Genomic DNA, 12,513 nt, shown 5'->3' with positions numbered 1-12,513 from the left:
CTGCGAAGTAAAATAAACTTATACAGCTTCATTCAGTGTTCTCGACCGCATAAGTGTGTGACCATGACATAAATGTGATGTGTATTCCTGTAACATTGTTATGAAAAATAAACAAAACTGCATATAACATTTTATGAGAAAGTCAGACAAGCACCGTGTTAGTGAAGCTCGTGTCCGCATTATGTTAATAAGCCTTGTACATCCATCCACAGCACCTGCACCACACGCCGAGAGTGAATTAAAAGCAGTTTTTATACTCCGTGTGATAAAGCGATAATATTAAGATTTACTCTTGGTGTTTGGACATCATCTCGTCGTATTTATCTCCATATTTTTCTCTTCTCTTTTTTTCGCGGACAGCAGCTCTCTCGGCTTTAGCTTTGAAGTAGGCTTTCTTTTCTTCCTCTGTCATGTTTTCTAAATCAACGTCATCATCATCAGTCGTGCAGTCGCTAAAAACTGGCTCAAGTTTCTTTTTCCCTTTTCCACCTTTTCCTCCTCCTTTTCCTCCTTTTCCTCCTCTCCCTGGTTTCTCTTTCTTCACTTTTATTTTACCACCTTTCCCATCCGATACTGTTGTGTATACACTTTACAGGGGAAAACATCGATTTTTATTTCTTTATGATAGAAATCTCAAACTTATTTCATTTGCATGGGAATATCAACATTAAAACTTGCTTACTTCTTTTTGAAAATTTCAATATCAAAAAGTTTATTTGATTATGTATGATATTAAGAATATTTTTATGTTACAGTTAAATTTTTATTATACATGTATTTTTAAATAACCAATCATCCGAATGGATCTTATTATAATATATATGTAAATTATAAATTTTATTGCTGCAAAATGAATTATCAATAAATAATCCTTACCTTTCATCATCTGAAAATATAGCAAAAACATCAATAAATTATTATTATGCATGACAAAGATCAAATATATAATTGCAATAAACCAAATTGTCAATTACTCATCAAAGATCAAAGAAAGTGTTTTATGACCTATATATTAGCTATCTAGCAAGTATCTTATAGATACAGTTCGAGCATTTATCTTAGCTATCTCAATATTTCTGGCATTACACTATTATGAAAATACGACTCACCACTTGTATAACTCTCAGAGGAACCATAACCTATCACATTCCCCTTGGCATCTCGGATTTTCTTCTTCCGTTTGCGCGTGTGCGTTCCACCTGCACTGACATCGCTTTCATAACTGTAATCACTGTCTGCCCCATGTTGCCGCCTCTTCTTCTTTTTCTTGTCTGCTAATCTTCCTCCTTCCTTTCCACTATCAGAACTATGATACGATACACTTCGACTGTATGTGCCGTCCCCTCGCCTCCGCCGACGTTTAACGTGTCGTGTACCGCCGTCACTAACGACACTATAGTAACTGTTAGCACTATCAGCTCCATGCTTTCTTTCACGGCGCCGACGTCGCCTACGCGCCTGCCCGTCCTCATCCTGAGAGCTGTGGTACGACGCACTGTCGCTATATGTCCCGTCCTCACGTTTACGCCTACGCCGGACGTGACGTGTTCCACCTGCGCTTACAACACTTTTGTAACTGAATGCACTTCCGGCGCTGTCAGCGTTACGACCTCCAGCTTTTCTTTTTCGTCTTTCCTCTGGTGTCTCGTCGTCGGAATCAAACTCCCCTCCTTTGCCTCCCTTACCCTTCTTTCCTTTCTTGCCTTTTTGCATCGAAGCTATTCCACTGTCTACGTCAGATTCAATTTTCCTATTGTATAATTCAAATAACATGTTAATTTATAGATATAATAAGCAATATCAATAATCAGGTCAACGCAATGGAGTTGCTATTTGTTTATTTATTCATTTAATTGCATTAAATGAAATATATTTTTTAGGGACGTATAGTTCACTCTACTATCCCATTTTTTCTCAGTCTTGTTGTAAAAAGCATCCGAATACTTTAAAAGATATCTAAAATATTTCATCATGCATATATCACTAATTAGGTCAAATGTCATATAAAACGTCTGCTTGACCATACGAAATCCCGAATCGACTAAAGACTCAATGGGTTTGCTGAGCCATAAATCTTACTTACTTTTTGTACTTTTTTCCAGTGAGTGGATCAACGATAATTTCATACACTGCTCCATCTTTGCCCACGATCCTTTCACCAACTTTAGCTGTTAAATGTTTCAGTAAGATATTATTAATATAAAATATGATATCAAATTTAATAATGATAATGATAATACCAAGTCAGGTATTTTACATGAAATCGTTACTTCACTCAAATATAAATAAATATTGCAAAAAGAATGCAAGTCTCTCAATGGCGTTTTAAATACATTTTTTTGTAAAAGATATTGTGTACATATGTATATAAATAGTTGTTTTGATATTCTAGTAATATATAATAGAGGTCATTGCGGTCAATGCTGTCGATATTGTGACGTCATTAAAACTTTAATCTATTGTTTAGGTAGAATACATGTGATAAATACGATATAAGAGGTGAAATTCTTGTTTAATTCATATCATAACAGTAAAATGTAACAAATACTTATTCTATACAGCAGATTCGTCTTTTAGGACTATCTAGTGAGTCAGGTTTTGAAATTCAGAAAGAAACACTAAATTTTGATCTGGCTTCAACAAATCAAAACCAAATCCAAGAAAATTAGATACTGATCGATGCACATATACCGAATACCATTGGCCGCATAACTCATACCTTTCTGTATCATCTCCTGGTCAGACCCTCCTGAGTAGACTGTTGAGGCCTTCTCCCACGAGTCAATGACCTCGCCTTTCTCCAGCTGTATGAATTTCTTCAGGAACTCTGGATCCCCTCCGGCCTCCACGAATTGTTTGTACTCATCCTCTGTCAGCATGATAACTTTTTCTATAAGTCTACCACTCTTTGTCCTCACATATGTTTTAACCACTTTCATAGCTGTAGGATCAGCTTTAGACCATCCCTCAATCGTTCCTTCATCTTCGCCCATATATTTTTTCAAAATATCGTTTGGATCTCCGCCTCCTTGCATCATTTTATCGTAATCATCAGCAGATACATATATTGTCTTTTCGATGATCCTTCCACTTTTCGTTCGAATTTTTGTTTTGATTGCCTTCATCGGTTCGGCACTTTTCCACGACTCTAATTGTTGACCCTCTTCAAGGGTTATGTATTTTTTGAGAATGTCGTCTGGATTTTTGCCTTCTTTGATCATGGCATCATAGTCTTCTTGAGAAATCATAATTGTCTTTTCTATAATTCTCCCGCTTTTTGTTCTAACATATGTCTTTATTGTCTTCATGGCTGCCTCCTTCCAGCCTTCTATCACCTCACCATCCTTTGCATACTTCTTCAACAGTTCTTTGGCATCTACTTTGCCTGCTGTAATGGCGTCGTAATCTTCTTTAGACACATACACAAGCTTTTCAACAAGTCTACCACTCTTTGTTCGCACCATTGTTTTGATCGCTTTCACCTCATCTTTGTCCCAAGACTGCAGACCCTTTGCCTCGTCTTTCGACAAATACTTTTTTAATAGTTCCTCGACATTCTTTCCCTCTTTGAAAGCTTCGTAATCTTCTTCAGACAAGAAAATGATCTTCTCTACAATTCGACCGCTTTTTGTACGGATGTATGTCTTGATGGCTTTCATTTCTGTTTGGAATTAAGAATAAAATATAATTAAACTTTATTTCTAAAATTTAAAAAAAAAACTAAACTGAAAAGTGATAAGCATTTAGGCATACATTGTATCGACCATAGCGTGAAATCATGTAGTTTAAAACTGCTGCATTTTAGGACCAAATATGCTGCATAATGTGAAGTTTGTCATTTTCGTTGGGATTTAATTTCGCTGTATTCACGGCCAATAAAAACAGTGCGATAATGCGTGGAAATCTATTCCGCGAACATGTTCTTATATTGACAACAGTATAATATTTGCCCGCGAAATTAACATACAGTATACATTCTAGCTAATAAATTACTTTCAAAGCACGTACGTTTTTCTCTGATAGATTCCAGCCGCTGTTTCATGATGAGTTCTCGTTGACGCTGAAAATCAAAAACACAAATATTTATATACCCTGCAAAATACAATTGGAGTTAAATTCATTTTTTTTTAATTTGTAAGTGATTTATCATATCCGTAACATCCAATGGGGTCATCTAAAACATAACTTGTAATTTTGAAACATTAAGCGAATTCTTGCAATGATGAGGTCTACTGATAACTAATATATATATATGATATATGTATACGAGAGGATATTATCTATAGTGATATCAAAATAAATATGTCTACGTCAGAGTCCGGATTGCCTTACCTGTAGCTCCAGCTCCTCCAGTAGGCATTTGACGTACCAGTAACCATGGCGATAGCCACCTCCTACTCGAATATACTTGTGCTAAAACGACATGAATGTGAAAAGATGATATTATAGTGATTGATTGATTGATTGATTGATTGATTGATTGACTTACTGTCTGACAGATTGACAGACTCACTATCTTACTAAGTGATTCATTCATTCATTCACTCACTCACTTATTTATTCAAAATTTGACATGATACTGTTGTGCTTAAACGACATGAATGTGAAAAGAGGATATTATATTGATTAATAGATTAATAGATTGATTGATAAAATGATTTATTGATTGATTGATTGATTGATTGATTAAATGTTGATTGATTGATTTATTGATTGATTAAATGATTGATTGATTGATTGATTGATTAAATGATTGATTGATTGATTGATTGATTGATTGATAGATTAAATGATTGATTGATTGATTGATAGATTGATTGATTGATTGATTGATTGATTGATTGATTGATTGATAGATTAAATGATTGATTGATTGATTGATTGATTAAATGATTGATTGATTGATTGATTGATTGATTGATTGATTGCTTGATTGATTGATAGATTAAATGATTGATTGATTGATTGATTGATAGATTGATTGATTGATTGATTGATTAAATGATTGATAGATTGATTGATTGATTGATTGATTGATTGATTGACTGTATGTCTGACAGATTGACCGACTGACTATCTTACTGATTGATTGATTCATTCATTAATTCATTCATTCATTCAAAATTTGACCATATATCGTTGTGTTTTATCAATTCAGTAAATGATTACGTGTCATCATATCAATGACTTTGACGACGCGTAAACTTGAACCAATATTTCTCATCGAATCAAATATTGATACACTTCTTAAAATCACATTATCTCACAAATATATCTCTGACTTTATAATCTTGAGTGTAATCATCCGATGCCAAACATTAGCCGTTATTCAATAAAGTGTGTGATTAAGTCTAGTTCGAAATGCATTTTGTTTTTTTAACTGACGTCTATCAATATACAATTCACATGCTCTTTTCTTCTTTTCAACGATCACGTGTGTAATCCATCATTTTCATTTACGACATATTACGTAGATACATATCACGAAGAATAAACCAACTTTTAACAGTAAGTTCAACTAAAAATTAATTTTGTATTCAATTTTCTTCGAAATGTAATGCATGATATCAACATTTTGTATTTCACTGAAATGCAAATACGTGTTCCATCAGACGCTCATAAACTAGTTCCCTTTTTAAAACGTTCTTCAGACTTTTTTTGTTTGCTGTCACGGTAGCACAATATCAATGATGGAATGTTTTTACGAAAAGTTTATTGATTGTATAACTTATTGATAAATTATTGATAAATTTATAAATATATTAAAAGCTTCCGCGATGCATTAAAGCATTTAAAATTTTCTGTACAGGTACATCGTACTGTGTTCCTTAAAAATACCTGTATATGTACACAATACTATATTTAAACCACTAACCACTCTCGAAATACTAAATTCCTATTTTGTGAAAGCACATTATTATCCTTGATATCATTTTGACACATACGTGTATGTAAAATACAAATGGTAGCCGTAAAACTAAAACTGATATTGATTAAAATCATGTCAACCATCCACTTTGGGCCTAATGGAAGAAATTGATTATAGGGACATTATCGTTAGATTTTCGCATGTACTCATGTGTCTCCTAAACAATGCATAATTGGTGTTCTATATTTACATAAAAAAAAGTATTTGTAGAAGCTACGCGCACCGTGCGTGAATGGGAATCAGAAAAGAAGTTTTAACTGTACATGTACTGTTGTGTTAATTAGTGTCATACAAAGATTCAAATTCATGTCCTAGGTTCTCTTTATGTATCGAAAAAAATCCTCGCAAAATGTGTCAAGTGGAATAATATCGACCAGATAGTCTGCATTAGTTGGTTGAACATGCAAAGTATTTCTGTTGCTATGACCACAAAGATGTGTTTTCAATCTATTATCTACGATGGTTTAGAAAGAGCGATGACAATGACATCCAAAGTTCTTTAAGAGAAGTGTCTTTTAGACTGTATCAGATTATGTTTTCGCTTTCCCAATATAGCAGCAGGAAAATGTATATCGCAGGACCCAAGCAAATTACTCAATCAATGTGTGGGTCAGGCCCATATGTATTTAATGTACATGTGTTAGAAAGTGAAATTAATCCAGTTGGTCTATTTATTCGACCACGTAGCTTCAAATGGTCCTCTATCTTTAATATTGTTCAATTTCATTTTCTGAATAAATGAAAAGAAACTGTTGTTTTTTTCCAACTACCATATATTTAAGATGTTTGATGCAAAATGAATAATCTAACAAGCTTCCTGATTATTGTCATCAAATACACTTAACTTGGTCGATATTTTTTTATGTCATTACCGTCCGTGTGAATAATCTACCTTAGTGTACTGCATTGTAATAGTTTAACTAGATCATTTTTTGTAGATGTTTTTTTTCAAATTTAGAATGATAAATATGTTTACATTGAATGCAGATAAATAGCATTTCACTACTCTTTAAAACTATCTTTCATAGATTTGATTGTGAGAAAAAGACCAGAGTTTCTTACGAGAATATATTCTAAAATGATGACGTTCAAATCGTTTATATTTTATAATAGTTCAAACATTGGCTCATGGCATTGTAGTAAAATCCGGCTGTCAATATGATATTTAGTGAAGTGATTTATGTAGCTGTTTTGTAATATGGGTCTGAATAGTGCAGGATTCGACTATCACTTTTTTCTCACAGCAACATGATATGCATGTGAAATCGACAATAACACACTTACCGATTCGCACTTTTTGTGTGGAACCTTCAGCAAACATTTCAGGCAGTCCTCTGTAGCTGTCTGTAAATAGAAAGTATTGTTGTTATTTTCGTATCAAAGGGAAAATCTATAAACTAGACAAGTAGTTTTCACATCATACCTATCGCAGATAAAAACAAGGATGATATGTGTACCAAGTTCTAGCTGTTGAAAAAAATGATTCCCTGTTTCACAATCTGGTATTCGAATACACGTCATGAGACTAATGTCTACTCGATAAAGGAAATTTGTCTTCATAATAAGAGTAGTATGATATATGTGCTTGCATCGCAGATGGTAGAGTTTGTAAACAACCTTGATCTCAACTCTATGGACTCAAAAAATGTGAAATGATTGTATAACACGTTTGAATAATTCATTTGGTAATAGTTTCACGGTGATTTTAGTACTCCGCGTATATTTATTTGTACGCAGAATTTTAAGAAGTATCAATTGCAGGAAGAAATATTTGCTAGAGAAAATTGTCAAATATACAGTATATGCGGTAATATACATTAACCTGTATCATGCAACTGGTTCAGGTTGCAAGAAATCGTAAGTGATAAAAGGGGGAAACAAAAAATCCAGAAGAAAGGTCTTGAAAATCAAAATGTACCTAATAAAATATTTAAATATGGAAGGTACACTTATGCAAAAAAATAATTGGTTAATAATAACGAAACAAGTACTGAAGTAGGAAACTGCAAATAATATGTTGCGTCATTGCACAAGAATAGATATAAGGATAGTGGGATTGTACAACGGACACATAATACATTTTAACATCTTTCAATACAAAGAGAAAAAGCAACAGTGAATAACGACATAATAACAAAATCCTAATTCTAACCCAAAATCGATAAATCAATAAAAGTTGATGTTATGTACAGAGGAGTCAATAATGATTCAAACTTCATCAGAATCATTCTAGGACCTGTGTCTGGTGCTATTGACATTCCGAATATCGACCAAAAGTGAAATTGATGGGGACAGATATAACAAAAATAAGATGAAAAATAATTTCAGAATACGAAAGTGAACATATTATATATAAACTATACAAGCCAATACAACGGATGTACACTTTTAGATAAAAAAAATCCTAGAGTTTAGAATTACATAGATCTATTACGTCATACTTTCAGTAGAAAAGGTAGAAGTCGGTAATAGGTATCTCAGGAAGCAATTATAGAGAACGGGAGTACGAACCTTAGGTAAGAAAGGCGAGTTCGCGCTCAGCCTCTGTCTCATATCAGGAGTGCTCCTGTATTTTGCAGAATACCTGGATCTGACGTCATTGTTTCCGTGTGAATTCTGAAAATATAGCAGGAACAAATATTAAATAACGTTAGCAGATATAAGAAGCATCGCCATTAGAGGGCCGCGGTGGCCGAGTGGTTAAGGTGTACTGACACTTTATCACTAGCCCTCCACCTTTGGGTTGCGAGTTCGAAACCTACGTGGGGCAGTTGCCAGGTACTGACCGTAGGCCGGTGGTTTTTCTCCGGGAACTCCGGCTTTCCTCCACCTCCAAAACCTGGCACGTCCTTAAATGACCCTGGCTGTTAATAGGACGTTAAACAAAAACAAACCAAACAAACCAAACATCGCCATTAGAGGAAAGAAGACAGTATCGGTATATACTGTAAATCTCTTTATTTTAGTGAGATTTTTTTTTATTCTCTAGAACTTTCATCAGATCTGAGATGAATATTTTCTGATACTGAATATCAGGATAAGAGCAATCCAGACATAGTATGTATCGATTTATTTATTCAATAGTTTTCAACAAAGGGAACAGCACGTCTTAATTACTCTCCTTGCTCTATTGTTCTGCCTAATAATACGATAAATTGAGTAGATTGAAAATCAAAGCTGTAGACATAAACAACTACCCATTGCCATCTTAATGCTGTGGTTTGTATACGCAACTTCATTATATTTACAGATTGATTTGATTGGTTGTAATCATAAACAATAAACGAAAGTAGTCATTGTTATGTCTAAGCATAAAAAACATACCTGAAATTGCTAAATTTATACAGATGTATTTATTAAAAAGCAGACAGTAAGTTCCCTTTTCTAACAAACCCTTACTTAGCTAGACTTATAACCAACAAACAAATTATCAAATGACGTTTTAAACATAAAATACAAATTGGCAATAAAGCAATCACTGAGACCGAGGTCGTTTAAAGAAGTTAAACGACCGAAATACACGAATACGGTTAAATACTGGCGACGGGTATATGAGAATAATCCCGAATAAATTTCTGTATTCAATTTAAAATTTTAATTGTTTGGTACCAATCAAATGTTAATGTTTAGATTTGGCAGCTAAATATGTTGATTGAGACTATGAAAAGAATTGTCGAGCATGAGTCTATTTAAATGTAAATATGCAGTAACCGATATGGCATGGGACACAAAGTATTTACATCCAGATATAAATCCCCTTCAAAACACACCACAGGTCAAGCTGAAGTCAACACTAAAATCACACATGAACATCTATCATTTTGTTCCACAACTGTTTCATAAAATGAATCTGGGTTCAATGGTCATTAAATAACTATTGACAAGAAGACACCACGGTGTCCATAAGGACGTTGACCATAACACAACACAGGGCACTTTGTTTAAGAAGGTCAAAAGGATTTTTACTTCTCATGTTTTGATGTAAATGTATACGTTCTATAAGCTTATATAGTTCACATACATCTATATAGTCACGACACTACTAATAAAATATTTTAGCTTCTACGGGTGTATTTTTGTAAATTTCAATTTATTTGTTTGAATTCAGAAACCTTATAATTTCACATTTTAAAATAAATTTGTGCATTTTCTCTTTTTGTTGATAGTAAATGCAGTATTTGCATTGCTCATCAGTGTTATTTCTACCTGCATGATAAAGAAGAAGAAAATCTTTTGATTTAAATTTTCTTATTCGTGAGGACCTCGTGAGATAGCCCGAATATGATCAAGATTTTAAAAAGCGGGTTCCATCGATGACAATGAGGACGCTTTCCCATCCGGAACATCTGGTCTGAATATCCTTGTAGAAAATGTTTAATGATTAACGCCAATTTTAAGATTACTGGTAAAAATTGTATTTCAAAATGTTACTACAAGTACAGTATGCATGGGTCAATGATCGATTTTTTGTAATTGGCAATGACTCCAATATCAATTTAGATGGAACGGATGTTCGCTCAGTAGAACTATATTTGGAAAAAAACCTGATATAAATCATGTAAGCATACAAAATGTAGCTACAAACTCGTGTAAACAAATTCTTCGATAAATAGTTTTTTTTACAGATACTTGCCGATCTCTTTCCAAGAATATCCATTGCTGTGAGAGACAATTTCACTTTGTCACGAAAACCCCACGTTGGGGCTGACTTTGGGAGCGGTGAGATAGGAAGAAGACACTCCTTCAGTGAGTCTGGGGTCCGACTACCCCTCCTAACACACGGCATAGTCCCTTGTCGCTTTCTTATCTGTACCCGTATTTCCATTTTAATATTATGGTACACGTCCTTTGACAAGTTTTCACTTCATCTCAATAAATATATCCGCAACTTCATTATCAGTCAGTTCACTTTTTTAACACAGACCTCATGATCAGATACAGGCTTGAAAATCCATAATTTTAAGACCATTTTAAACACATGACACAGCCAAAACCTAAAACTATCGAATGAACTCTTTGCGTACGTAGTACATCCCTTGAAATATATCAAAGGTTGTATTTCTGATATTTAAACACACAAATTACTTCTATAATCACAAATCACGAATCCTTGAAATTCAGTCGCCATAACGGTTCACATGCCGACCCATCACTACGGCAAAATGGCGCGCATGTGTGTCACAATATTCTGCGTATAAAGCGATCTGAAATTCTATCTCTGATACTGTATTTCCCTTCTAATTATACGTTCAGCCAAATTGAATAGACTGAAATACATCATAAGCCAGGACATTATATGTGCCAAGTCAACGGTGTATGAATACAGTCGCTCTATATAGCACTCTCGGGTATACTAGTTCTCTCAGGATTAAAGCCGCTGGTATTTTGTTATTAGGTAATTGAGCGTTAAACCTTGTTAATTTCGTTATGTCAATATAGACACACAATGCCTAAACCTAACACAAATGATTGATCATTTGTGATTTTACATCAGTGCCGACAATAGGGATACTGCTATTGACAAGCGACTATCGTTAGATCTTTTCTTTCCAAGGGCTTGTTATCAATGTCCTGTATGTCACTACCCTCTTCTCATATACTACTGTATCTTTGAGTAGACGATTGGTGCAGAAGGGTTACAGTCACATATCACTTCTTATTCCGCCTTTAAATCGAGGTATTATAGAGAAGTGGGACTTCAAAGTATTATCAAACAACTATATAAAGCCACGTCCGAGGGCAATAACAAAACGGTTTTAATTGTACAGCTGTTTCTATAGACTGGTCGTTAAAGACATGATAACCTCCCAAAAGAATCAACGTGTGAATATTGACTTTTGCAAAACAGCAAAATTGCAAATAGTCACTACTTTAGAACGAACTATATAGGTTAGCAGGATATCAAATAATATAATTCTCTAATGATTAGATATCTGCTGGATTCTCAGACTGGTCAGTGATGGAAGAAGCCAAAAGTGTTGAAATTCGAAAGAGAAATACCTGAAAATCAATATTGTCTTTTTTTAAATACAGAAAGGGAGGTTATCAACCTCAAACTTTAATGTTCGTAATGTTTGGATATCGGCTCATTTTAAATTAATATTAAATGCCTGTGTATATTCTTTCTCGGTGCCACTTTCTATGAACGCATTCCTTATAACGCCATTAGGATATAGGTTATACCGACAAGAAATCTTTATAAAGGTTCACAATCGTATGAACGTATTCCCTACAGTGGCATAGTGATATAGCTTTGATCTACATACAAAACGCGTTCGCCGATCGCTCTATGGAGTTGACGATTATGGAATGTCGTCGTTATAAACAGGTATATAAGAATATGTATTATCACCAAACAGGTGTAAAAAGATCTTTTCTTTCATTTTTTATTGACATTAATGACGAGATAATACTATTACACTATATATGGTCTCAGTATGCCATATACAGTAATGATAGCATATACCTTGGAATAAAACTCTGTTTTAATTAAATCATTCCCAACCAATCAACTATTAACAAACATACTCTCAGTATGCCACATACAGTAATGATAGCATATACCTTGGTATAAAACTCTGCTT

At 34.0% G+C, this 12,513-nt stretch overlaps 1 protein-coding gene across 1 annotated transcript in view; it reads right to left on the bottom strand.

The window, feature by feature from the left end:
• Positions 1-12,513, bottom strand: part of LOC117330881 — a 76,398-nt gene that overhangs the window by 32,588 nt on the left and 31,297 nt on the right. Inside the window, 9 exon segments of the mRNA XM_033889432.1 lie at positions 291-587; positions 877-886; positions 1,110-1,750; positions 2,084-2,168; positions 2,720-3,661; positions 4,009-4,060; positions 4,333-4,413; positions 7,214-7,273; positions 8,441-8,545. Of these exon segments, the coding sequence (XP_033745323.1) occupies positions 291-587; positions 877-886; positions 1,110-1,750; positions 2,084-2,168; positions 2,720-3,661; positions 4,009-4,060; positions 4,333-4,413; positions 7,214-7,273; positions 8,441-8,545 (2,273 nt within the window).

The sequence above is a fragment of the Pecten maximus genome, chromosome 7 (genome assembly GCF_902652985.1).
Source record: "Pecten maximus chromosome 7, xPecMax1.1, whole genome shotgun sequence".
NCBI lineage: Eukaryota > Metazoa > Mollusca > Bivalvia > Pectinida > Pectinidae > Pecten > Pecten maximus.
This window is presented reverse-complemented; position numbering and strand designations above follow the sequence as displayed.